Source organism: Gnatocerus cornutus, chromosome 4 (genome assembly GCF_029298725.1).
Source record: "Gnatocerus cornutus isolate USDA-ARS CGAHR chromosome 4, icGnaCorn1.1, whole genome shotgun sequence".
In the NCBI taxonomy this organism is placed as follows: Eukaryota; Metazoa; Arthropoda; class Insecta; order Coleoptera; family Tenebrionidae; genus Gnatocerus; species Gnatocerus cornutus.
In genome coordinates, this window is record NC_142236.1 from 2,590,720 (window position 1) to 2,618,042 (window position 27,323).

Genomic DNA, 27,323 nt, shown 5'->3' on the forward strand with positions numbered 1-27,323 from the left:
GTGTGTTTGAACCGCGCTCCCGTTTCCGCGTCTCTGTGTTTGATGTGATGTTTATTCTTTGGAGGGCGGCGGCACCGGCAGCTGTGTCGTCATTTGTTCGCGACGATGTGCGCGTTTAGAAGCCTCCACACAGGTTTGTGCCCTCTTGTTGTTCCCCCAGTGGTACCATGTTACTTTCAGGTCAATAAGAGGCCCCCGGGATGACTCACCCCTGTACGAATCCATGCTTGCCCGATTCAGACATGCCGGAAGCGGAGTCGTCAGGTGTTTTGGAGAGTGTGAAACAGAAGAAGTTCTCGTCGGGGTCTTTGGGTGGCGACATCACGCGCCCCAAAGTGGTGACGGTGAAACACCCGGAGAGCAACAAGCCCAAGCCCACGGCGAAGAAGAACAAGCCGATTCAGGCGGATTTGGACGTCTCGAAGGAGTTTTTGAGGTGTCGAGACGAGGGGTTGAAGAGGTTGGATTTGAGTAAGAGTAATATTACTCTGTTGCCTCCCACAGTTAGGGACTTGACGCATTTATCAGAGTTGTATCTTTATGGGAATAAGTTGGTATTCCTGCCGCTCGAAATTGGGTGTTTGACTAACTTACAGACTCTGGCGTTGAGCGAGAACTCGTTGACGAGTCTCCCAGACTCGTTGGTTAATTTACGGTCTCTGAAAGTCTTGGATTTGAGACACAACAAGTTGAATGATATTCCTGACGTTGTTTACAAGATAACGTCTCTGACGACGTTGTTTCTTAGGTTTAACAGAATTAGATTCGTTGATGACGAAATCAGGTTTCTGACTTCGTTGACTATGCTCAGTCTGCGCGAGAACAAGATCAAAGAGCTCCCAGCGGGTATAGGACAGTTGGTAAACCTGGTGACTTTTGACGTTTCCCACAATCACCTGGAGCACCTCCCCGAGGAGATTGGACAATGCCTCAACTTATCCACGTTGGATTTGCAACATAACGAGCTTCTGGACATCCCCGACACGATCGGGGAGCTCCAACAACTGACGCGACTAGGGCTCCGTTACAACCGGTTGACTTTCATCCCTTCAACCCTCAGTAACTGTAGACACATGGACGAGTTTAACGTCGAAGGAAACGCCATTTCGCAACTCCCGGAGAAGCTCCTCTCCAGCTTAAACGAGTTGACTAGTATAACGTTGTCGCGGAACAACTTCTCGGCGTTTCCCTCTGGAGGACCCCAACAGTTTACCAACGTTGATTCGATCAACCTTGAGCACAACCAAATCGATAAAATCCCCTATGGGATCTTTTCCCGGGCGAAACACCTAACGAAACTCAACATGAAGGAGAACCAGTTGACGTCCCTCCCGTTGGACATCGGGAGTTGGGTGAACATGGTGGAGTTGAACTTGGGGACGAATCAACTGAGCAAACTCCCGGATGACGTCCAGTCCCTCCAATCATTGGAAGTGCTCGTGTTGTCTAACAACCTCCTCCGCCGCATTCCTCCAAGTATCGGGACTCTGAGGAAACTCCGCGTGTTGGACTTGGAGGAAAACCGTCTGGAACAGCTGCCGAACGAGATCGGGTACCTCCAGGAGTTGCAGAGATTGATCGTGCAGAGTAATCAGTTGACGTCGCTTCCGCGCGCGATCGGCCATCTCTCAAATTTGATGTTTCTGAGCGTCGGGGAGAACAACTTGGCGTTCCTCCCGGAAGAAATCGGGACTCTGGAGAATTTAGAGTCGTTGTACGTCAACGATAATCCTTCTCTCCACAATTTACCGTTCGAGTTGGCGTTGTGTTCCAACCTCCAGATCATGAGTATAGAAAATTGTCCGTTGTCGCAAATTCCTGCCGAAATTGTTGCAGGAGGGCCATCGCTTGTTATACAATATTTAAAAATGCAAGGGCCTTATCGTGCCATGTGATTGTCTTAATAGCAGAGAAATATTTCGTAACCAGTGTGTGTCTGTTAGTTGTTATTCAATGTTGAAAAAAAAAGACATCTTTATATTTAGAATTCTTTGTGTCTGGCCGTTCTTTCTTCGGGACGGTTTTTTTTAAACACTTTTTCTGTTTTCTTACTGCCTTTTAGCAATAAAGATCGCACAAATACTCGGGGTTTTTACTCTCAGTTTTGTCAGCTGGACTCTTATTTTATTATCTTTACGCTAGGTATATGTGTACGATGTTCTTATGTGTTATTTATGTTGCATTATTTATCGCCCCACGCGCAATGTTCTACAATCAATAGATACAGCGACACTGGATTCAGTCTCAACTATAGTAATTTATATATTTTGGATAAATACGCATTTCATTGTGATTTGATTTGATAATAAAGGTTTCTGGAAGTTTACACTGTTTTTATTAACGAGTTCGCACTTTGAGATCCTACTGTATCCAAACAGACTGACACTAGTTTGATCTAGTTATTTTGACACTTCAAGGTTGGCACTAAATTTCCAGTCATCGAGATTTTTCCAAAACAAACGTAAATTCTAGAAGAAATGGCAACAAGAGTGGTGGCCACGGCTACAGTACGCGCCCTCAAGAACAGGAAGTTGGCCCCCACGCGAGCAGCCCTTGTCCTGGTAACTTGTCTCAAATTTTGAGGTTATGTTGTCACCATTATTTTTGTATTTTTTAGACTCCCGCGGCTGTGAATCGTGTCAAACAGATTTTAACGGGACAAGAGAACTATGTGAGTGTCTCTTACAGCCCCTTTGAAGGGGTGACAACTTCTAATTATCGTAATTTTAGATAGGACTGCGGATTGGGGTTAGACAGAGGGGCTGCAACGGCTTGTCTTACACACTAGACTACGTAGAATCTAAAGGTGAGTGTCTCAGGAGCCCTCACAGTCTTATATTCGTTTTTGTATAGGAAAATTAGACGAGGAGGTCGTCCAAGATGGGGTCAGAGTCTTCATAGATAAAAAAGCGCAGCTCACACTTCTAGGCACTGAAATGGACTACGTGCAGAACAAACTTAGCTCAGAATTCGTTTTTAATAACCCGAATATCAAAGGGACGTGTGGGTGTGGAGAATCCTTCAATATATGAGCGTAGTAAGAAAATAGTATTTATTTGTACATAGATTTGTTAATAAATTATAAAAGTTTCGGTTGAAGTTTTAGAGCCGTGACATCCAGGATCCTGGGGGCTGTCTGCGGGGGGCGCTCCTCCCTCCCTTGACTGCTATCAATAAGATTATATTTCTTCATGTATTGTAAGGTGGCAAACGAGAATTCTCCTCCTTGGGGGGCCAATTGACCAGGGGGCGGCGCCTTTGCAGGCTTGTTAACAACCTTCGCCAACCTATCAGATGGTAGATATTTCATCAGGAGCTGTTGGACGGCGCAGCTAACTTCACTCTCAAGGTCACTCCCTCTGAAAAAAAACTTGTGTTCAATTTGCGTCAGTCAACTTGATTACGGAATATTCCGATTATCAAGAAGGCGATGTTGATATTACTTGGTAACTTCGCTGGATTCCTGTATGGGCGCCAAATTCACCCCAATATCCCTCAAGTGCTGCAAAGTCGCCTGCTTTACCGCTTTCATAGCTTGTCCCTTCGCGTCCTTGGGGGGTTGGCACTCTGACTGTCTCTGCGCTTTTTTCAAGGCCTTGTTCACTTGTTTCATCAAGTCCTTGTAAAACGTGACGCCAACTTCAGGGTCCTCCTCGCTGAAACAATCCAATTGCACTCTCTGTACTTGGATTGTGGCTATACTCACTCTGAACTCCTGTAGTTTTCCATTTCGATGGCGATGCTGGGGGCGTTGCTCACGTAGCTGTTTTTCACCTCCAAAGACTCCTCCAAGTGCAGAGAATTATTCAAATTACTGTCGCATTCGACGATTTCTTGGATCCTAGGCTCTAAAAACTCGTTTTTCCGAAACTTCTGTGGGGGCCGAAACGAAAACTCAAAGCTCGTCGCTTTTACGTCGAAGGAAAAGAGCCCCTTTTTGGGGCTGTCTTCGTGTGGTGCTGAGTCAATCTCAGGTTGTCTTATAGTGGTTTTTAGATTGTTTACTTGGCGCTGGAGCAACATTATTTGCTCATTTTGTTGTTGGATTATCCGAAATAAATCTTTGATGGTGGGTTCGTCGCTCGCGGGGGCTATCTCAGTGTTCGTGGGCTCCGTTTGTGTACAAATTTCCGTGCAAAGAGGTTTAGGTGGAGCGCGTGGGGGCGAAGAACGGAAAACCACAGGCGAACTGTCCCTATATTTGGGGCTGGCGAGTCTCAAAGCTGTCTCAACTCCCACAGTGGAGCTGCAGGGGTTATTCTCAATACTCTGAAGCCTCGGCGGCGTCTCAGCTCTAGGGGGCTCAAAAATGCTTAAATCTAAATGCCGATCTGGCACATTTGCCATGTAAATCTGCTTGAAAGTCTTCCCTTTGAGATCAGGCACTGCCTTGAAGGTCTGCGGGACGTTTTCCTTGCCAAAAAGGGGCTCGCTGTGGGGGCCCTTAAACCGAACGTGTTTCATGTTGTTTGGGAAAGACGGAGGGCGCATTCCCATATTAACTCGGGGCATAAAAGCGTTCTCTATGACGGAGACTTCAGGGACTGTGGGGGCACGTCCGATCTAAAAATCAGTTCATATATAGAAATAAGAGATAAGAATACTCACAGCACGGATCGTTGGAGCCTGCGGAGGCTGTCGGGGCGCTCCATAGAACGAATCCATTGCGGTGAGAACATTCAAAAAAGTGTAACTGTCATTAATGTCAAAGTCACGTTGGTAGAAGTGCTTGTCAAAATTCGAATTTGATCGGGCTTTTAAGGGGGTAAAAGGGGTTTACACTGGCGGAACTCCACAGATTCTTACTGAAAATGTAAAAGACACCACTAAGACAACAACTGTAACTTCTAATCTGTTCTAAACGTTTGTTAAAAGCGACTAGTCTTAAGAAGAAATAGGTTGGTAGCCCTGCCTGTCATTAACGTTACATTTTTCGGAAAAACGGTGAAAATACGCGAAGACAAGGTTAGAAATATCTTTTTTACGAATTTGCAGGTTTATTTAGGTAAATTAGGCCCGCCACAGTTGTTTGTGTAGTTTTATTAGCAAAATTAGAAAGTGAGGTTATGTTTCCAAAATTATCAAATTTTAGTTTTGTTTGTGGATCTAATATAAGGGTTCTTACGTTCTGAATATTGTTCAAGCACTAGCAAACTCCAACTTGCATTAGACCAACATTTATGGGCTAAAATTACAAAGTTAGTATGTCCCAAAAATTGAGGTTATGTTACAACACTCTTGTCCTAACGGCTACGGGACAGTCTCCAGGTCAGTAGCCCCCTGATCCTCTGATTTAACACTCCGCACGGCCATGTCTTGCACTTTTAGACTGAGCTGGACTATGTTTTATGTGTTGCATAACATTAAGGGGGCCCCTGTTTCGACTTTCCCACAGATTTATAGAGTAAACAAAAACAGGATACAGCCCCTTTTCCCCCCATTTCGCCTCTATTTATAACGCATGAATTAAACTCCTGGCGTCGCTCCAAGTTTACGCAAACCTCGAAATATCTCTCAGTTCACTCACCGTCGCAATGAATCGACGTCGATATTTTCGCAGTTCTTTGCGTAGCAGAGAGTCCTCATCGCCGAGTGAAATCGACCCCCGAGAGAAAATCAAAGATTATCTGCGAATGTTCGTGGCTTTCATGTGCTCCCAAGTCGGCGTGGGGGCCATGGTGGTGTGCTATACCATCATAGGAGCCGTGGGTTTTAGTAAGATCGAGTCGGCGTACAACGACACCATGCCGGAAACAGTTGAAGACATCCGGAATAATTACACGACTCAACTTTGGGTTTCTGTGAAGAAAATTAACGTTTTTAACCAGACTGAGTTCTACAGTGACATTGACGCGAAGCTGAAAGGGTTTCAGAACGAGATGGTGGTGGTCATCAAAAAGGGGTACCATGGGAGAGACCCCAAGCACATGTGGACGTTCCCAGCCGCCTTGATGTTTTCTTTGAGTATCATCACTATGATTGGCTACGGAAACTTGGTCCCTAAAACCGGATGGGGCAAATTCGCGTCTTGCATTTACGCGGTTTTTGGGATCCCCCTGTATATTCTCTACTTTCTGAACATGGGGGAGATCCTAGCGAGGTGCTTCCGGTGGGTCTACACTTGGCTGTACGAGTGCTCGACCAAAAACAAGCAAAAACTCCATAGAAGGATCGTAGTCCCCACCACAGCCTGTCTTTGGGTCATGGGGGCTTACGTCCTAACCGGAGCCATAATGTTCGCAGAATGGGAACAATGGTCGTACCTCGACAGCGCGTACTTCTGCGTCACCAGTCTCTGCAAGCTCGGAATGGGCGATTTCGTCCCAGGCTCCGCCTCCAAAGACGGCAACGAATCAAAACTCGTTATAAACTTCATCTACATTTTAGTGGGACTCGGGTTGGTAGCCATGTGCTACAACCTAATGCGGGAGGAGGTGCGCGTGAAAGTGGAGGAGTTCCGCGAAGACTTCCGACAGTGTTTAGAGGACACGAGAGTGAGGTTGTTGCAGAGTTGTGGGCGGCGCCAAGGGGAGGAGTTCTAACAGTGCTTATATGATTGGACGAAACGTTTTAGGTATGCGGTTTTTGGGCGTGGTCGGATACGAAACTCGGACCAATGACGTGCTCTACTGCGCACCTCTCCTCGGAAACGACCAATCGGCAGTCGTGTATTTCGGCGGCGATATCCAGGTGATAACACCAATCTGACTAATTACGAGTTTCTTTGATAGGATTTTACAGAAAATATGGAGACCCACCGCGACAACAAAAACTACCTTAAATGGAGCTTGGATAACACCGCCATGACTCTTCGCGCCAAATTTCAAAATTCACACATCATAGTCGTGCGGCCTTCAAAGTATGGCCCCATCCAAAATGGCGTCTGTAACGTCCATGTTTTAGGATGGAGTACAAAACGTTCAGTTGTTTCGAAAACTTCGTCCCCAGCGGGAACTGTGGCGTCCCCAACCACGTCCCCGAGCACCACTCCCTCCGCCATCTTGAAATGTTGTTAAAAAATCTAAGTACTCGTGTAGACGCGCCTTTAGATACCAGCCTAATTCTAGTGGGATTTAGTAAAGGTTGCGTTGTTTTAAACCAGTTTTTGTACGAGTTTAACACCATGAAAGAAAAAAATGAGTTTGTTTCAAGAATCACGGATATGTTTTGGTTGGATGGAGGCCACAGTGGGGGGAAAAACACGTGGGTGACGACCAAACCACTGCTGGAAACTGTAGCAAAGTTTGGTAAAAAACCCTAAAATTTAGTGATTATTTTTACGTTGTTTTGACAGGTATTCGGGTGCATATACACGTGTCGCCGTATCAGATTGAAGATGAGCGTCGTCCGTGGATTCGCAAAGAAGAAAAGATTTTTTACCACACGCTGTGTACCTTGAAGGCGCCGGTAGAGCGAAAAGTGCACTTCGATGAGTTGCCGCCGAGTATTATTCAACATTTTGGTGTTTTAGAAGAGTTTTATCAAAGACATTCCAGCGAGGAAGGGGCGTGTTAAGGTTATGTCGTGTATTTATGTACAATTTTTATTAAAAAAACAGGAATATGCGAGTTGTTTTTATTCGTCGGCGGCAACGGTTTTAACCTCCCGGTTGCGGCGCCTTGGACACTTCCCGTTGTGTCAGTCGAGCTGTCAGTTAACTGTCACTTTGACGTTTACCAGTGAGGTTAAGTTTCACGTTGTCAGGTAAAATTGCATCACCTTTTATTGCCGGTTATCGTCATTTTCGCGTTGTTTCTTCCAGCTGTCACGATGACAGAGCTCAACGAGAAGATTCTTCTTCACCTCGCCGACCAAGAGCCCGTGTCCACCTTAGAACTGTCTTCTCTCTTCAAAGAAGACCACCAGAAGATAATTGGGGCGCTCAAGAGCATCCAGGCCCATGGTGACTTGGTCACTGCGGAGCCCCAAAGCTCCAAATTCATCGAACTGACTGAAGAAGGCAAGCAAATCGTCGAAACAGGCAGCCATGAGGCGAAAATCTTCAACGCCGTCCCTGACGAAGGAATAGCGCAGGCGGAGTTGATGAAGATTCCCAATGCGAAGGTGGGGTTCAGTAAAGCAATGTCTTCGGGGTGGATCCTGATGGATAAAAGCGGGGGTGCCCCCATTATCAAAAAGAAAGTAGAGAAAATCGTGGATACGGTCCAGGCGAATTTGAAATTGATCCTCTCAGGACACGTGGAGCAGCTCGCTGATAATGTCAAACAAGAGTACAAGAAGCGGAAGTTGATACAGGAAGTCCTGCAAAAGAGTTTTGTTTTGCGCAAAGGGGGCGACTTCACCACGACTTTGGCAAAGTTAGAGACGGATCTCACCGCGGAGATGTTGCTTTCAGGGAGTTGGAACGAGTTGAAATTCAAAGAGTACAATTTCGACGCCATGGGGGCCCCTCTGGAGTCCGGGTACCTTCATCCTTTATTAAAAGTGAGGGCTGAATTCCGCCAAATCTTTTTGGAGATGGGATTCTGCGAGATGCCCACAAATAATTACATTGAGAACTCCTTCTGGAACTTCGACGCGTTGTTCCAGCCCCAGCAGCACCCGGCGAGGGACGCCCACGACACTTTCTTTATTTCCGATCCGAAACTCTCCACGGAGTTCCCGGAGGAGTACAAGGAAAGAGTCAAGGAGGTTCACAGTCGCGGGGGCTACGGTTCTATCGGGTAAGTTTTGGGATGCGAAGATAAAAAGATTTGACGGTTTCTGCAGGTACCGCTACGATTGGAAGACGGAAGAAGCCCAGAAGAACCTCCTCCGCACCCACACCACCGCCAACAGCGCCCGGATGCTCTTTCAACTCGCCCAACAGCCCACTTTCAAGCCGACGAAGCTCTTCAGCATCGATAAAGTATTCCGGAACGAAACCCTCGACGCCACGCACCTGGCGGAGTTCTACCAAGTCGAAGGAGTCATCGCTGATTACGACCTCAGTTTGGGGGACCTCATCGGAGTGTTGTCGGAGTTCTACAAGAAGCTCGGGATTACCGAGTTGGAGTTCAAACCCGCCTACAATCCATACACTGAACCGAGTATGGAAATTTTCTGTTTCCATAACGGACTGGGAAAATGGATCGAAATGGGGAACTCGGGGATGTTTAGACCCGAGATGTTGAGGACGATGGGGCTGCCGGAAAACGTGAGGGTGATTGCGTGGGGGGTGTCGTTGGAGAGGCCCACGATGGTCAAGTACGGGCTCAACAATATCAGGGAGCTCGTGGGGCCCAAGATCGACCTGGAGATGGTGCAGAGGAACCCCATCTGCCGGCTCGACAAATAAAGGTTTTTATTTATTTTGTAACTTTTCTCTAAAAAAATAAGAAATAAAGTTTGGAAGTTTGAAAGTTTTTTGTTTAACAAAACCACATCTGGCTAAATTGGCGACTTTGTTTCGAAACTAAAAAAAATAGTAGATTTTGTTATACGGCAGAAAAGTGGTACTTTTTGTCGAGCAATTGCAAAATTGTGAGACAGCGAAGCCACTTTTCGGCCAAATAACAAATACTACTTTCTCTAAACGTTAAATTCAGTTCCACGACCGAAAATGACATTTACTGTGAAAAAAATTGGTTTCAAAGAGTTTCAAAGTTAAAAATGTGTAAGTGACATACAAAATGTAAGTCTCAAATAGTAACCGTCACAAAATAGATATTTACATAACAAGTGCGGAAAGTGAGCAATTTCGCACGAGTGTAAATGTAGATGCACGAGTGCAAGAAAGACACTTTCCGACGAGTTGTGTACACTATTTTTCCTACGACCTTCCATCATCAGGAAGAAACCATAAGTCTTGACAATAGTTCATTTCTTATCTTTTCTAAATATCATTTTTTACGACCATGAGGTTTTATATGAATAAAAGTGACGTATTCCACATAGTTAGATTGTTGATGTTTTCGTACATCAATTTACGAAAGTAAAAGTCACTAGTGTGATATGAATATATCCGCACAGACCTGTCAAAATTGTCTTGGCAAAAACGACCTAACCAATTCATTTTTACCATTATGCATGTTGTTTTACAGTGAATCGTCTAGATATTTAAGACAAAAATTCAAGAATTACAAATAGCTGTCAATTTTGACAGGTCTGTGCGGATATATTCATATCACACTAGTGACTTTTACTTTCGGAAATGGACGTACGAAAACTTCAACTTTCGGAGTCCTTTAACCGTGTGAAAAACGTCACTTTCATATGGGGTCGTAGGAAAAGTACTTTTTCTGTCTAGGCAGCAAAAGTGTTTCCATCTCAATGAGTGCTTTTCATTACTTACAACAAAATTGCCTACTTTACTGTCCAAAAACGTCTAAAAAATAGTGACTTTTTGTGACGTTTGGAATTTTTTTTTTTAAGTTACAGGAACCTGCGTTGCCGGCTTTGGCTGGCGCGGCAACAGACAGGTGTTTCCCCCTCGCGCCGGCCTCGCGCACTGGCTTCCCCTCTCGTTCAAACCGGTTCCCGCTCTCGTTTCCTCGCATGGCCTACTGCGAAAAGCATCCCGCTCCGAAACCGGTCTGTCAAAATGTCCGTCGTTGTCGAATCAGCTGTTTCGCGTGTCATCACCGCCGTTGTCCGTCGACCTTGAGCGTCATCACCTGTCATCGCCAACGTGGGCGGTAGGACAGGTAGGAGTAACCTGTAAAGGTGCAACCAATCAGCTTTCTCGTCTCGTGACCAATGGCGAACAGGCAATCATGTTTATTGCCGCGGGCTAGAGAGGCACCGAGAGTCTGACTCTGGCTGGGGGTGGTGTATAACGTCGTTTCTCTGTAGTGACGTACGCGAGTCAGTTGTTTCGACAGTGTGGTGTTTTTTTTGGTGGGTCTGTGGCGTGTTGATGTGAACTTGATGGGCCACGACAGAAGAAATGGCAACGGGAATTCCTGGGGGACCTAGGGGACGTAGGAAACAGGCGAAACCGCAGAGAAAAGGTAGGAGTTCAAAGCTTCTCGGAGACGGCGGCGTCAAAAACACCACGACGTGTTAAATCAACGAAAACGAGCAGTGGTGGCGGCGCGAACATGTGCTCGGGGGGCGCCATCTTGCGAGGGGGTGGGGATGTTTTGTTTACGTTTTCGGAAGGCACATGGACGCGCCACCCTCATTCATAACGGGCCTATTTATTTTTGTACGACATTATAATCATCGCACTTATTTAAATCTCTACTTTTTTTTACTAGTAGGCGGCGTCATCACCTGTCAAATTTTACTACCAATAAAACGTACCTTTTTATTAAGTACAAATTTTCCATTCATTTCGCGCGTTTTTCTTAATTATTTATACCAAAGTGACGAAAGGGAGACATCTCGTGTCTCTGTCTAATCGCCTTTAAACGAAGTGTCAATATTTACTGCTAATCCGTCGATGACAATTTAATTACCACACTTTTTTTCTTTACTTCCAACATAATTTTGGCGCCAATTTGAAAGTGACATTTTGATTTCGTCGCCATCTTGGAACACAACATGGCGGCAATTATATCAATATCTGTCAAACTGATGTGACAGAATAATAACAATCGCACAAATATAGGAGTGCATAATCTCATACCAACATAAAAATTCTTCTAATTATAAAATTAAATGGCCACACTGTGTTTAAATTTACAGAAGATGACCTCGTAACTCATGACAGTAATTTATTTGGACGCCAATTAGTGTTTTGTTTCATATAATTGTCTCCGTTTATGTTGGCATCAAAACTGTAAAGTGTTATGACGTCATGTTTGACAATTTAATATGAAAAAATTGACATACGACAGTTGTAATTAAAAAATATTTTTGTCGAAGCTAATTGATCGTTTGATTGTCAAATGACAGTTGTCACTCACTCAGAGCTTCATTTATGTGTCACTTTGAGGATTGACAGCTGTTGCTCAAGCAGGAAAACATTTTTTTGCGTTTATTTTTTTACTAAATGTGATGAATATTAAAGTCGCCGCATTTTAACATACAAAACAACTGAAAGGTGTACAAATGTCATGTGTAAATTTGACAGAAGACATCTATTTGTCATCTATTTCGAGCCTACTCTATATTACAAAAAAAAAACATATTGACAGTAAACATCGAAAATTGTCTTCGTTTATGTTGGCATCAAAATTGTAAAGAGTTATGACGTCATGTTTGACAATTTAATATAAAAAAAATTGACATGACAGTTGGAATTGAAATAAAAAGTTTTTTGTCGAAGCTAATTGACAGTTTGATTGTCAAATAATAGTTGTCACTCACTCAGACTTTTATTCATGTGTCATTTTTAGAATTGACAGCTGACGGGAAAGCATTTTTTGCGTTTTTTTTTTAATTAAAAGTGATGAATATTAAAATTGCCGCATTTTAACACACAAAACAACTGAAAGATGTACAAATGTCAGGTATAAACTTGACAGAAGACATCATTTTGTTGAAAAAAAATGACATTTTGTCAGTTAAAACATTGTCAGGAGACGTACTGAAGTACAATTTTGATAGTTGGTCGCCATTTTGACGGTTCAGAGCTTTGACAGTCGCCATTTTGGCGGTTGATTGTCGTTTTGGTTGAAAACTCGCCCCCGTCGTGTAACTTTGACAGTGCAGTCCACAGCCCGCTAGAAACCGTTCCGTTCACGTGCCACGGCCTCGCCCCCTCCGCCGAGGGTTAATCCAGGGGTGCCAACCTTCCATTTTTCGCAACTTTTCTAATTTATTTACGACAAAATCCAAGGCTGATCGTTATTGGGAGTGAAATTTCCTGTAATAAACAACGTTTTAAAAACGAGTGACGTCAGTAGACCTCATCTTGGAAGATAACCTACGACCTCGAGGGTGCTTATCTACCGGCTCGATACTCTCACTTTATGGACAGGTTCTTGGACTTCGACTTTCAGTCTTTGAAAGTTTTATGAACGATTTTAATTGCTCGTAATCTTATTTATGTTGGAGCAGTTTCTTGACTTGGTGTTATCTTCACAACGCACCTTGTGGTGTTATTATTTTTGTTTAACCTCACTTTGAGTAATGGCGGCCTGTCGGAATGAACATGGCGCCTGAAACATAACCTAGAAATTAACACGACTTGATTTTATCTGTCAGCTTCCGCTCGGGGATTTATGTCTGAATTTTCCTTTCTTTAGAGAAGTGCTGAGCACACTCTTTTGCTTTTTCTGTAAATAATTAACGAATGGACTCGATCATGTGTGTAGCTTCCAGCTGTTAGATGATTTCAGAGCTAATGTTTTGCGAACGAAAACAACGGAAATAAATTTCCTCGACGAAGGAAAATATGTTTTCACTTTCCTACGAAATCGAGAGCCGCCGATATAAATCATCGCTTGTCATTTTCGAACACTCTGTACAGTAATTTTTTGCCGGCGCCAAGTCTAGTGAAATTTGAGAGTGAAGTTGGCAGCAGTGTGTCTTCTGACAGAAAACCCGCAACCGGGTCGTTAAAGTGGCCACCTACATTACCGATATCTCCCGTTGAAATCTGTTTATGTTATAAACAGTCGTCTGCGAAGCAATCATCTAAAACGCGACTCGACGGCGTCAGCAATAAACCTTCGAGGATGTGCTTGTCAATTTATCGTTAGTATCGTTTACACGGCGCGTCGAATCGCGCCACCTAGCGTCACCGCTCTCAATCAAGTCGACATTAAAACGTAGACGTAAAAGCCACCACGTGATTTTAATTAGAGTAATGTTTAAAGCGCTAACTGAGATTTATTTGCTTGGCAAATTATTAGCTGAGACCGCGTGGGTAGCTTTTAACCTGTCTTTAAGTCACTTTTGGCACACGTTCCACACCGGGAACTGGAAAGGTGAGAGAAATTATTTGAGAGAATATTCGAGCTTAATTTCCTACATGAATTATAGTCGTGTTTACCTGCTTAATTTCATCGTGTTTATTCTGTCGTTGAAACGTCAGGTTTGATCGAGGCGTTTCGCGACGTGTGTCTTCATCAAGGAATTATTAAGACAAATGACGGGATAATTTATTGAACTCGCGGAAAGTCATAAAATGACAAGTTGCTATTTCTAGATCTGGGGGGGCCGGGCCGCTTTATTCAGAACTAGAAGGCTTCGATTTTGACTTATTCTAGTTTTTTTAGATGTGAAATTCTGTACGGTGAAGCTATCTAGATCTAGGAAACTGGCTATTTTTTGTTTTATTTAGATATAGATGGCTGAGATCAACTCTAAACAGATCTTGACATACTATTTTCTTAGACGTGAAATTATAAGATGTGATCAAGATTTGATCAAACATCGATCTTTTTTAGATCTGATGCCATCTAGATTTAGGAAATTAGCATTTTTTTGTACATATGGGACAATTGGGTTGTTTTTTAGACCTAGATTGCTCAGATCAACCATAAACAGAAGTTGACATTCTATTTTGTATCCTTTTTCGATCTGATGCCACCTTGATCTAGATTTTTTTTTGTAGATCTGGGACACCTGTTACTTTATTCAGATCTAGATGGCGCAGATCAACCATAAATAGATTTTGACATTTTATTTTCTCACGTGTAAAATTATAAAATGTGATCTAGATTTCATCAATCTTTGTTTCTTTTTGTATCTGAAGCTATCTAGATCTAGAAAATTACCTATTTTTTATAGATGAGGGTTATTTGTGTTTGTTTATTCGGATCTAGATGGTTCAGGTCAACCATAAGCAGATCTTGACTTATTTTATTTTCTTCGATGTAAAATCATGTGATCCAAATTTGATCTAACTTTGTTTTTTTTTTTATCTGAAGTCATCTAGGTCTAGAAAACAGACTATTTTTTGTAGATTTCGGACACCTGAATTTCTTTATTTCGATCTAGATGGCTCAGTTCAACTATAAACAGATTTGATCTAACTTTTTTTTTAAGATCTGAAGCTGATCTACAGATTTATATTTATTTGTTTATGATCTCTAGATTTAGGAAAATTTCTACTTTCCTATTTTTTTAAGATGAAGTCGATCTAGATCTACAATTTTTTTCTTTATGATCTATTTTCCTCTAGATCTAGGAAATTATCTATTTTTTTAAGATCAAGGACACTTGAATTGCATTGTTCAGATCTAGATAAATCAAATAAACAGATCTTGGCTTATTCTGTTTTCTCAGATGTAAAATATAAAGTGTGATCTAAATTTTATTTAACTTCGAGTATTTTTAGATCTGAAGGCATCTAGATCTAGGGAATTCGTTATTTTTTGTACATTTGGGACACTTTGGTTGGTTTATTTAGATCTAGATGACTTAGATCAGCCATAAACAGATGTTGATATTCAACTTTTTTAGATACGAGATTACAAAATCTAATCTAGATTTGATCTAACTTCTTTTTTAGATCTGTAGTTTTATGTTTTATCGTCTAAATCTATTGAAACTTGTTTATGACCTGTTTTTTTCTACATCTCGGAAATTAGATCTAGATGGCTCAGACCAACCATAAACAGATCTTGACATTTAAACTGGTTTCATCTAGATATCGGTGTACAATCTAATCTAAATTTCTTCACGCTCTGGTCGTCGATTTCGTCGTCTGATCTAGATTTTGCGGTAAATCTGGGTCAAGATCTGAGGATGTTTCAGATCTAGATGTATAATGTTATGATCTGATTATGGAAATATATGTTATGGGTATGATCTAGATATAGATGCTGATATATTCTCAATTGATCTAGATTTTGCAGTTATTTGAATCAAGATCTGGGGATGTTTCAGATCTAGATGTAAAATTCTATGGTCTGATTATGGGTGTGTTTGTCGAGGTATGATCTAGATATAGATGCCAACATTTGATCTAGATTTAGCACTTATCCGGATCAAGATCTGAGGATGTTTTAGATCTAGATGGAAAATTCTATGATCTGATCATGAATGTGTTTGTTGAAGTATAATCTACATCTGTGATTTCCTTTCGTCGCTTTTATCGATATAAGGGTGGGATTTTGGTTCTACTACGATACGAAGACGATACGATGTTTCTATGGCAACACCAAAAATATCGTAATCGGTATTTTGGTTCTCGATTTTATCGTGGCTCAACGATACGAGCCACGATGTGAGCTACGAGTTTTTATCGTGTGCATTGCAGATGTCGAATTTCGCGGGCGCGCGAAATGTTTGGGGTTTTTAACCCCCATCTTGACAGAGCGCGGTCTTTTTAGCGTCGTTTGTGCATTGTGGGAGTTTCATCAACCAGTTTTGCCGCCACTTCGCCCACACAAAGACCCATCAAGGTAATTGTAATTAAAAACAAATATAGGTAAAAATCGTATAAAATTACAACATATCAACAATTCTACAATGTTTGTAATGTTAATTTAGATGGAAAAAGGTAAAGGAAAACAACGTGCCGGAAAGCCACTGCCTCAGCAAAAGAGCCTGATGGTAGATTTCATGCTTAAACATCTAGCTTTCGCTCGCCATCAGGACTCTGACCCCGTCAGAGTGTTCAACCTTTGGGAAGAACTCACCCAAAGCCTGAATGCGTCTGGCGGGGTCCGGAAGGACAAAAAGCAGTGGCAACGGGTTAGTATGGTCACCTCTTAAATCCATAATAATTTTGTATGAATTTTAGTGCTGGGGGGACTGGAAATCTTCAACAAAAGCAAAAGCCATGGCGTTGAGGAAAAAGCAGGGGCAAACAGGAGGTGCTGGCCCCAGTGAAGATCCAGATTTAGTCTTGCTAAATCAACTTGATCTGAAGATTTTGCAAATCCTGGGGCCAGACTATGCTGGCGATGAGACGGTAGAGCTTGGTTCTCAGGTAAGTCTTCACATGAAAGTTCCATTCTTGCAAACTCTACAAATGGACCAATTAACTATTATTCTATTTCAGTTTAAATAACATTTTAGGTTACTTAAATAGATTCATGTAATAATTAAGATGAGTTTAATTTTTGTTCACATTTACCTATGTATTATAGAACATCCTTGTTGAACCTGCCTCTGAACACTGTGCCCCCGCCCTTCCAAGTTGTGCCATCGAACATCCTACTGTAATAATTGTTTTATAGGAAATATTCCTTCCATCAATAACATTCGTGTCTTGTAGATTCCTCCAGAGCCGCTTCCAAACCCTCTCCCTCAATTACCTTCCACTAGTAGGGCAAGTCCTGAGGCCAGGAGAGCCCCCAAACGAAGACGGTCCCAAAAGTCCGAAGACACCGTGGGTGAAAAGCTGCTAAAAGCAGAAGATGAGGCGAACCGTCTTCGCAGCCTCCTGGTCAAAATAGGGGAGCGCCAAGCCGAAGCACTTGAAAGATTAGCGAATACTAGTGAAAAGTTTTTAGATATATTTACAAAATTTGTTGAAAAATAAAAACTTACCAACAATTTCGTTTTATTTCAACAAGCAACCTCACACGTGATGGATGGAATAATGATTTTTTATTGCGCTTGTGCAAGTTGCGAGAAATTGTATTAGTCTGAAGAAAGCAACCAACAATTCTTTTTTTGTACTGTATTTTTTAATGTTTTAATGTCATTTAAACTTAAATTCTGTTCAAAGAAATGCTTGCTTTTATAAGCAAAAAAAAGCAATTGAAAGTGATCTGATAAACCTTGAATTATTCAACATAATTCTATGTTCATCTGCAACACAAAAGACACACGAATGTTACGTGACGTCTGTGCTCTTTTTAAAAATCTGCATTTGCGCACAAAGTAAACGACATAATGAAAAATGGTAGAAATTGGTTGTGTGCATATGGTGATTGACGAAGGGGAAATCAGTAGTAGTGTTGCAGAAGTGAAATACAGTAGAGAAAATACGAACAGGTAAATAAGGAAGCGATATTAATTAAAATAATTGTTTATTATTCTGGCACGGGTTTGAAGTGCCAAATCGAGGTTCTCCACGCCGTCGTCGTTCAATTCTTCTTCATTTTCATCAGGATCTATCAATTGTTGAATTTGATCTTCATGTGGCAAGGGCAAATTGTGGCGGATCATAACATTATGCAATATGGCACAGGCATTGATAATCGTCCCAGCCTTTTCTGGGGAATACATCAGAATCCGTTCCCGTTGCAGACAACGAAAACGAGCCTTCAGGATTCCAATGCACCGCTCCACGGTGCATCTGGCTCTGCGATGCGCTACGTTGAACCTGCTCTCCGGAGAATTATCCGCTGGATTCCTTACCGGAGTTATTAAATACGGCATGAGCGGATATCCAGAATCACCTGTGAAAAATGGTTACAAGTGATATTTTTGGTAATGTCTACTTATTTTATACCCAGAAGCCAAGAAGTCGTGTCTCCTTCTTGAAATCGCTCTCTCAGGATTTCGCCGACATTGCTTGCGCGCCACACGAAAGCATCGTGACTGGCTCCACCAAATGCAGCATTGAGGGACAAAATGCGATAATCGCTATCACAAATCTATAGGATAATGTAAGTTACAAAAGAAGATATGTAATCTCATAATGGGTCTTACTATTTGTATATTCTTCGAAAAGAACCCTTTTCTGTTATAAAACTGATGGGCCCTTTCAGTTCCAGGGTTGTGAACTGCAATATGTGTTCCATCTACAAACCCAACCACCCCAGGAATGCGGAACAACTGCATGTGTCTACAAAATAAAAGTCAAAATTAAAAAAAAAAACGTAATGAGAACTCCTTAACAACTGTACCGATGTTTTAAGTCAAGATACTCCTCAGGCTCGGGAAAACTAACATAATGTCCAAGGTGTCTCACAATGCAGGTTGACACCTCGCTAATTGCCTCTGACATTTTTGCCTGTGAGAGATTAACAAAAACATCTTGTCCTACACATCTCTGGTAACTGCCACATGCAAAAAATCGGATAACTGCTAGGATTCGCAGCTTTGGGCTCACACCGTGACGTCGACTGGGTGCGGGCATATGAGGCTCAAGAACATTTATAATGTGTGCCATCACGTCCTTATTCAGGCGAAACATCTCAACAAAACTACAAAAAGTATTTATGAATTCATAAATTCAACTTTGTAAAATATTTTTAGGATTTATAATTACCGGATATCAGGCAACAAAAACGGATCATTTTCTTCTCTTTGCCATCTTTTTATTTCTCTCAGGTATTGACCATCACCTGCTTGTAAATATGGGAAAAAACGAGCCATTTTTCAACACTACAAATTTTCCAACGGTATTTTTTTAAATTCTTCTGTCAATCGTACGTCAAACATTAGAATTAAGTTAGCCACTTTCGGAGAAAAATAGGTGGCAACAGCGCATAATTTATCGTGGCTGGATGTAGTGTCATTCGTCACATCGTATCTGTTACGGCAGAGAAACAAAATACCGAATACGATAACGAACTACGAAATTATATCGTGCCACGATATATTTCGTAGGTAGAAACAAAATCCCACCCTAATTTCCGCTCTAATAAGCCTCGTGTAATCAGCTTCTCGTTGACATTTGTACAAATACCCATCCCAGCGACTTAAACAAAACGAGATCTCCGTCTCCGAAATCTGATTATAAATAATTCATCATTCGCATTTAAAAACGTCGCGGAAACAACGTCGACCGAAAGAACGAAAGGACAAAGTGGAATTTCAATAATAAATTAAATCAGAGGTGTTCCCGTTGTCGTGTCGGCTTTTTATCGTCGGAATTAGTAATATCGTACATTTGTAACACCTGCAATTTGCCAGGGTCGAAAAGCAATTAGTGTTTTTGCGTATCTCACGTTCGGTGTGTTTAATTACGTGTCCGAACGGGGGCTAAAACTCATCGTTGATTTATTATCAAGGGCAAAAAACGCGAAATTACCCGACTTTGTTTTCGAAATGGCCGCGATTTCGGAAGTTCAGCGTTCGAGACACCTTTAACCTCTTCATCGCAAAACTGGCGGTGTTATCGGAGTCAAAAGTCGGAGGAAGTGGGTTAAATAAAAATCGAGACTGTCGTAAATACGATCCTGTGCCAGTTCATAAATCCGCAATCAAATATCCATAATTCTACCTTAATTTCGAATGTGGCACATTCGCTCAACACGTGTATTTATTAGCGCAATATGCATAACACTCTAATCGCAGCATCCATCACTGGATTTCTATTAATAAAACCGGTTTGCTGACTTATATATCCGGCGCACCTGGACGCCGATGCTTTACCTGCTGAAATAGTCAAGTGTCGTTCTTTATTCGCACGCGAGATGGCGCTGGAAAGTCTACTTTACCGGCAATTAAACAAAACGAGAATCGCCAACTTGATATCGTAACTTACGTACTTCTTGTCAATTTATCCCGAGCACTTTTCGCTGATGGAGCTCGATAACTGGAAGCCAACTTCCGAAAGGTAAATACCTGGCCATTAGGGAAGCTTTTAAAGATAAAACCGATGTTATTTTCTCTATCGGTGATTTATAGAGGGTCGATAGGTGAAAATTTCATTCCGTTCAATTAAACCGAGGAGATTTTTTTTTTAAGCTACGTTTGACCTGGTTTATTACAGGTTTCTGTAATTACCTTGATCTGTCATCTGACAGGAGTACCAACTTAGAAATTGTGGGTTAAAAACCACAGCGTCCATCTCCCCAGTAATAAATACTCCCTGATGATGCGTTCTAATTTCGACACGAAACGCGATTATCCGCTTTTAGCGGCCATAAATTCGAATCATCTCGAGTGCAATCCGCGATTACCTGAACTCGTGTAAATAAATTTCGTATAAAAGCGGAATATATTTCAACGGAGCGTTCTTTTAAAACAGTGGGCGGTAAGAACCGGTAAACAGATTGTTAAAATAAAACTTTCAGCACTTTAGTTTTTAGGTGTGTCGAGTTTATTTTTGTTGAAACGACTGGAAAACGTAGTCATAACACAACGTACTTTGGTATTTATAACAGGTGAGATAAAGGCTTTTGTCGTCTCGCAAATTCCACGAGCTAAGCAAAACGTGTGTACCTTGACAGTTCAGCGTGAAAAGGTAGTCAAAGGTATCATGAGGTGTTATTATATTTATACAAGAAATGCTGACGCTTTCCAGAGCTTATCTGCGTAAACTTTGCCACCTTGGAAATATTGCTGCATGTCGAAATGACGCTTTGATCTTATTTCAATGGAACTTTCAAGTTAAACAGCGATTTTTACCGACAAATTATAAGACGATTTTACTTTTTTTCTAAACAGAAATTGTCCTCATTTTTTCTTGAAGAATAGAGCCAGAAATTCTTAATTGGACTTTGTAGAATTCTGCGAAAAAGGTGTGGAAGTCGAGGTCATAGAACCATATGCTTGAGATACATATTTTTCTCATTTTTAAAGTTATGAGTTCTCAACAAGATGGTCTTTAGTCTCGAATTTTGGTACACATTTTGAGAATTCTTTAGTTTTAGCAAACTTTGAATCAAACATTTCGTGTTGATCTTTATAATTTTGGTCGTTTTGGTGCTATTCAGATCAAATTTGGAGAGGTTACGTTTTTTGACTTCTTTGTTAGCTGTACCAAGTCACAAAATTATAGAGCAAAGGAGATAATTTTTAGAAATTTTCATATTTAGTTTGAACCAAAAATTTCGAAAATTTCATGTTAATGGCTATAGTTTTGGTAGTTTTAGTGCTATTAAAGTCAAATTTGAAGAGGTTGCCCTTTTTGACCTCTTCATTAGTTGTAATAAGTCACAAAATAATAGAACAAAGGAGAGAATTTTAAGAAATTTTTGTATTTGGTTCGGATCTAAAATTGTCAAAAATTCCACATTAACATCTGTAATTTTGGAAGTTTTGGCGTTGGAAGGTTCAAATTTGGAGAAACAACTGTTTTTGTTATTCTTATTGACTGTACCAAACGGGAAAATTATCGTGCGGAAGCGAAAATTTTTAGAAATTTTCACATTTAGTTTGGACCAAAAATTTCGAAAATTTTATGTTAACCGCTATAAGTTTGGTAGTTTTAATGCTATTTAAGTCAAATTTAGAGAGGTGACTTTTTTTGAGCTTCTTGTTAGTTGTACCAAGTCACAAAAATATAGAGCAAAGGAGAGAGTTTTTAGAAATTTTTGTATTTGGAACCGATCAAAAATGTCAAAAAATTCGTATTAACACCTGTAATTTCGAACGTTTTGGCGTTGAAAGGTTCAAATTTGGAGAAACTACTGTTTTTGTTATTCTTATTGACTGTAATAAACGGGAAAATTATCGCGCGGAAGAGTTAGTTTTTAGAAATTTCCACATTTAGTTCGAACCAAAAATTTCGAAAATTTTATGTTAACGGCCATAATTTTAGTAGTTTTGGTGTTATTAAAGTCAAATTTGAAGAGGTTGCATTTATTGACCTCTTCATTAGTTGTGCTAAGTCACAAAATAATAGAACAAAGGAGAAAATTTTAAGAAATTTTTGTATTTGGTTCGGATCTAAAATTGTCAAAAATTCCACATTAACATCTGTAATTTTGGAAGTTTTGGCGTTGGAAGGTTCAAATTTGGAGAAACAACTGTTTTTGTTATTCTTATTGACTGTACCAAACGGGAAAATTATCGTGCGGAAGCGAAAATTTTTAGAAATTTTCACATTTAGTTTGGACCAAAAATTTCGAAAATTTTATGTTAACCGCTATAAGTTTGGTAGTTTTAATGCTATTTAAGTCAAATTTAGAGAGGTGACTTTTTTTGAGCTTCTTGTTAGTTGTACCAAGTCACAAAAATATAGAGCAAAGGAGAGAGTTTTTAGAAATTTTTGTATTTGGAACCGATCAAAAATGTCAAAAAATTCGTATTAACACCTGTAATTTCGAACGTTTTGGCGTTGAAAGGTTCAAATTTGGAGAAACTACTGTTTTTGTTATTCTTATTGACTGTAATAAACGGGAAAATTATCGCGCGGAAGAGTTAGTTTTTAGAAATTTCCACATTTAGTTCGAACCAAAAATTTCGAAAATTTTATGTTAACGGCCATAATTTTAGTAGTTTTGGTGTTATTAAAGTCAAATTTGAAGAGGTTGCATTTATTGACCTCTTCATTAGTTGTGCTAAGTCACAAAATAATAGAACAAAGGAGAAAATTTTAAGAAATTTTTGTATTTGGTTCGGATCTAAAATTGTCAAAAATTCCACATTAACATCTGTAATTTTGGAAGTTTTGGCGTTGGAAGGTTCAAATTTGGAGAAACAACTGTTTTTGTTATTCTTATTGACTGTACCAAACGGGAAAATTATCGTGCGGAAGCGAAAATTTTTAGAAATTTCCACATTTAGTTTGGACCAAAAATTTCGAAAATTTTATGTTAACCGCTATAATTTTGGTAGTTTTAATGCTATTTCAGTCAAATTTAGAGAGGTGACTTTTTTTGAGCTTCTTGTTAGTTGTACCAAGTCACAAAATTATAGAGCAAAGGAGAGAGTTTTTAGAAATTTTTGTATTTGGAACCGATCAAAAATGTCAAAAAATTCGTATTAACACCTGTAATTTCGAAAGTTTTGGCGTTGAAAGTTTCAAATTTGGAGAAACTACTGTTTTTGTTTTTCTTATTGACTGTAATAAACGGGAAAATTATCGCGCGGAAGAGTTAGTTTTTAGAAATTTCCACATTTAGTTCGAACCAAAAATTTCGAAAATTTTATGTTAACGGCCATAATTTTAGTAGTTTTGGTGTTATTAAAGTCAAATTTGGAGAGGTTACCTTTTTTGACTTTCCAATCAGCTGTATCAAGTCACAAAATTATTGAGCATAGGAGAAATTTCGTAGAAATTTGATTTGGATCAAAAATTTCCCATTAATACTTGTAATTTTGGAAGTTTTGAAGCTATAAGCTGAAGAAACGACTTTTTTTGTCTTTTTTATTGACTGTATCAAACGGGAAAAATATCGTGCGGAAGGGTCAATTTTTAGAAAATTCCACATTTAAGTCGAACCAAAAATTTCGAAAACTTTAGGTTAAGCGCTATAGTTTTGGTAGTTTTGATGACATTGAAGTCAAATTTTTAGAGGTGACCTTTTTTGACCTTCTTGATAGCTGTATCAAGTCACAAAATTTTAGAACAAAGTAGACAATTTTTAGAAATTTTTGCATTTAGTTCGGATTAAAAATGTCAAAAATTTCGTATTAACACTTGTAATTTTGGAAGCTTTGACGCTGTAAGCTTTAAATTTAGGGAAACTACTCCTTTTGTCATTATTATTGACTGTACCAAACGGGAAAATTATAGTGCGGAAGAGACAATTTTTAAAAATTTTCACATTTAGTTCCGACCTAAAAATTTCGAAAATTTTATGTTAACTGCTATAGTTTTGGTTGTTTTGATGTAATTGAAGTCAATTTTGGAGAGATGACTCCCTTTGACCTTCTTGTTAGCTACACCAAATTACTAAGTTATAGATCAAAGAAAAGAATTTTTAGAAATTTCTGTATTTGGTTGGGCTCAAAAATGTCAAAAATATCGTATGGACATTTGTAATTTTAAAACTTTTTACGCAGTAAGCTTCAAATTTGGGGAAATGACTCTTTTTGTCATTATTGTTGACTGTACCAAATCGTAAAATTATCGGGCAGAAGAGACAATTTTTAGAAACTTCCACAGTTAGTTCGAAAGAAAAATTTCGAAAATTTCGTGTTAACCGCTATAATTTTGGTAGTTTTGATGCTATTGAAGTCAAATTTGGGAAGTTACTTTTTTTGACCTTTTTGTTAGATTATAAAGCAAAGAAGCATTTTTTTACAAATTTAAAAAAATAATAATAAAAATTGACAAAAATTTCTTATGAACACCTGTAATTTTGGAAGTTTTGTTCCTGGGGGGTTTAAATTTGGGCAAACTACTCTTTTGGTCATTCTTATTAACTGTAGAGACAATTTTCTATGACTCGAGTCAGATTGTTTGTTCGCCATGGTCATAAATGTGTGAAAAATTCGACGGATCACTTGGCGTCATTTTCACTCGAATTCGCTCATTGTGTTTACACATAAAACCGTCTGCAATTAACACAAATGCACAAGTCGTGTAATATACACAAGCGAGTACGTATAAGGATGTCATCGTAATAAATAATCGTCGTCCAAAGTCCATCTTTCGATCTGAATCCGTGCAACTGGTGCAATTCGCTCCTGTTTTCTATAATTACTAGTGTGGAACACATCGTTGAAAGTCCGTTTAAAGCCATCCATCTCTCGAACGACACTATTACCGTTTCCTCTCTCTACAACATTTTACAGACCGAGGCACACATGATCGACCGTTTACCAAAGCGACTAGATCAACATGTGTGTTTATCGTAGTTTGTTTTGCTGATTTGTATTCCGGCAATAAAACACGCCATCGACGAAAATCGGCTACATAAATCAATATCTGCTCCACGCCAACCTTCAGTCGCGTACACGATTTTTTCCTGATGGCCCCCTCGAGTTACAATATCAAATAGAAGGCGGCCATTGAAAAGCACCGTCCGTACTAATCTGAATTTGTAATTTAAGTAATATCGAATTGAACATCTCTCCCCATGTTACCTTCGCTCGCAATCAGTCATTGAGTGGAGGCAATGGGTCCGGCTAACCGCCTTTATCAAATTGCAAAGAGGTCTTTTATAAAATCCGATCAGTTCACCGGAGCACGGCAGTCGCTTATCCCAGGTCTCAGGTTTTGGCCAGGGGACAGACAACTTTCTGCTCCCTCACTTTACAGCCCCTTCACGAGGGATGCGGAGCGATGCCAACTCTATTATTGGATTTTGCACTAGTGAAACAATACTTTTCGGAAGGGCATGATGACTTGTGAACGGGGACGGGGCTGCAGGGGGTGCTAAGGTCAATACGAATTGTCATTTTCTACTCTGCTAAAATTAATTTGACTCGAAACAATTTAAGTTAATTTAATATTTTAAGATTTTATCCAACTGTTTTGAACATTTAGCCAATGAATGCAAGGTTACACTTTGATAAGAATAATGCAAGCTAATAAAATGAACTTTTTTTGGATTTTAATCCCACTTTAATCACATTATTTATTTTGCTGTAACGAAAGGGTGGATCTTTAAATAAAAAATTCTAGAAATGGTCTTTTTTGCTCTTGGAAGTCGTAATGTACAGGGTTTAATAATCACATCAAAAGTATTATTCTTGCCAAATTTCGTTACAGTAGCATTAAAACTGTGAGATTTACAATGTTTGTTTTAATTTTCAAAATTTTTTGATTCTCCAAAAATACAATTTTTTAATTTGGATTTTTTTATTCTAGAAATTCCTTTTTTTTGGCACAGTTAACAAGAACGCCAAAAGTAGTAACTTCCCCAAGTTTTAACGCGATTGCGTCAGAATTACTAAAAGTACAGGCACTGATATGAAATTTTTGAATTATTTTCTTCGATCCAATTGTAACATTTTTTAAAAATTTTATCGTTTGTTTTATAATTTTGTGATTTGGTACAGCTAAGAAAAAGGCCAAGGAGATTAACTTCTTCAAATTTAACTTTAATAGTTTAAAAACTACCAAAAGCGTCAAAACTTTTAAAATTACAGGTGTTAATACGAAATTTTTAACATTTTTGATCCAAACCAAATATAAAAATTTCTAAAAATTGTCACCTTTGCTCTATAATTTTCTGAGTCGATATAACTAACAAGGAGATCAAAAAGGGTCATCTCTTCAAATTTGACTTTAATAACACCAAAACTACCAAAATTATAGCCATTAACATAAAATTTCCGAAATTTTTGGTTCGAACTAAATGTGGGAATTTCTAAAAATTGTCTCTTCCGCTCGATCATGTTTTCGTTTGGTAAAGTCAACATGAATGATAAAAAGAGTAGTTTTTTTAAATTTGAAGCTTACAACACCAAAAGTTTCAAACTTACAGGTGTTAATATGGACAATTTAACATTTTTGATCCGAACGAAGTATAAAAATTTGTAAAATTTTTCAACACATTCTCATTATACTTTTAGTTTGTAAATAAATAAAACATCCCTTCCGCTTGCAGCACTTAACATTCTTCTTACGTGGTGGTCCGTGTTTCCGGCGAAGCGACGATAATGAGTGGGTATTTACCCTCTGACTCCGGTAGGTGTGCTGTTGCAGGTCACTCCCGTGAGCTATTAGTAACTATAGCAACTACTCTTTAATTAAGTCTCCCTCAGAGCAGTCCCCGGACACGCGTTGACCTCAAAGAACTCTTGTCCACCGTTTCGCACCTTTCTCTAAGTTGATTACAACCCCCGAAAAGCCTCCAACTTTTTCTTCTCCGGCTTTATTATCGCCATTATCTCTCACCTTCAGTTCGTCGAGTTTCGCTTATTATCAATTTTACTTAATTTTCTCTTGGTAATTATGTACGCCGTAACAATAACCATTGAATTTATCTGGAGCTCGCCATTTTAATGATGATCAT

The 27,323-nt window shown here is 39.8% G+C and overlaps 7 protein-coding genes across 9 annotated transcripts in view; 6 read left to right on the top strand and 1 right to left on the bottom strand.

Moving 5' to 3' along the window:
• The first annotated feature begins 42 nt into the window (after positions 1-42).
• Positions 43-2,326, top strand: Sur-8 (leucine-rich repeat protein shoc-2). The gene is made up of 2 exons (XM_088033706.1): positions 43-133; positions 181-2,326. Exon 2 carries the CDS (start codon positions 201-203, stop codon positions 1,893-1,895), a length of 1,695 nt encoding a protein of 564 aa, XP_087889832.1. The 5' UTR covers positions 43-133; positions 181-200; the 3' UTR covers positions 1,896-2,326.
• A 53-nt stretch (positions 2,327-2,379) lies between these two features.
• MagR (Iron-sulfur cluster assembly 1 homolog MagR) lies at positions 2,380-3,091 on the top strand. The gene is made up of 4 exons (XM_088033715.1): positions 2,380-2,561; positions 2,618-2,671; positions 2,731-2,806; positions 2,854-3,091. Exons 1-4 carry the CDS (start codon positions 2,478-2,480, stop codon positions 3,030-3,032), a joined length of 393 nt encoding a protein of 130 aa, XP_087889841.1. The 5' UTR covers positions 2,380-2,477; the 3' UTR covers positions 3,033-3,091.
• Positions 3,039-5,279, bottom strand: LOC148175977 (uncharacterized). Of its 2 annotated transcripts, XM_088033712.1 has the most exons (6): positions 5,235-5,279; positions 5,126-5,185; positions 4,609-4,805; positions 3,707-4,563; positions 3,444-3,656; positions 3,039-3,359 (listed from the first exon to the last, which is right to left on the bottom strand). In XM_088033712.1, exons 3-6 carry the CDS (start codon positions 4,663-4,665, stop codon positions 3,080-3,082), a joined length of 1,407 nt encoding a protein of 468 aa, XP_087889838.1. In that variant the 5' UTR covers positions 4,666-4,805; positions 5,126-5,185; positions 5,235-5,279; the 3' UTR covers positions 3,039-3,079. The 2 variants fall into 2 exon arrangements, with proteins under 2 accessions (XP_087889838.1, XP_087889836.1); XM_088033710.1 differs by having other exon boundaries at positions 5,126-5,258.
• Positions 4,703-7,610, top strand: LOC148175978 (mitochondrial protein C2orf69 homolog). The gene is made up of 7 exons (XM_088035010.1): positions 4,703-4,715; positions 4,773-4,840; positions 4,876-5,005; positions 6,575-6,690; positions 6,732-6,859; positions 6,904-7,247; positions 7,295-7,610. The coding sequence occupies exons 1-7, from the start codon at positions 4,703-4,705 to the stop codon at positions 7,513-7,515; spliced, it is 1,020 nt and encodes a 339-aa protein (XP_087891136.1). The 3' UTR covers positions 7,516-7,610.
• LOC148175979 (two pore potassium channel protein sup-9) lies at positions 5,412-6,594 on the top strand. Its single transcript, XM_088033713.1, has one exon. It carries the CDS (start codon positions 5,535-5,537, stop codon positions 6,540-6,542), a length of 1,008 nt encoding a protein of 335 aa, XP_087889839.1. The 5' UTR covers positions 5,412-5,534; the 3' UTR covers positions 6,543-6,594.
• Positions 7,611-7,612: 2 nt separating the features above from the next.
• On the top strand, positions 7,613-9,362 carry alpha-PheRS (phenylalanine--tRNA ligase alpha subunit). Its single transcript, XM_088033707.1, has 3 exons — positions 7,613-7,704; positions 7,763-8,684; positions 8,731-9,362. Exons 2-3 carry the CDS (start codon positions 7,771-7,773, stop codon positions 9,296-9,298), a joined length of 1,482 nt encoding a protein of 493 aa, XP_087889833.1. The 5' UTR covers positions 7,613-7,704; positions 7,763-7,770; the 3' UTR covers positions 9,299-9,362.
• A 1,393-nt stretch (positions 9,363-10,755) lies between these two features.
• Positions 10,756-27,323, top strand: part of zfh1 (Zn finger homeodomain 1) — a 230,205-nt gene continuing 213,637 nt past the window's right edge. For both annotated transcript variants that reach the window (XM_088034821.1, XM_088034823.1), the window contains exon 1: positions 10,756-10,952. In XM_088034821.1, the coding sequence (XP_087890947.1) occupies positions 10,889-10,952 (64 nt within the window). In that variant the 5' untranslated portion in view covers positions 10,756-10,888. The remainder of the gene's footprint in view (positions 10,953-27,323) is intronic.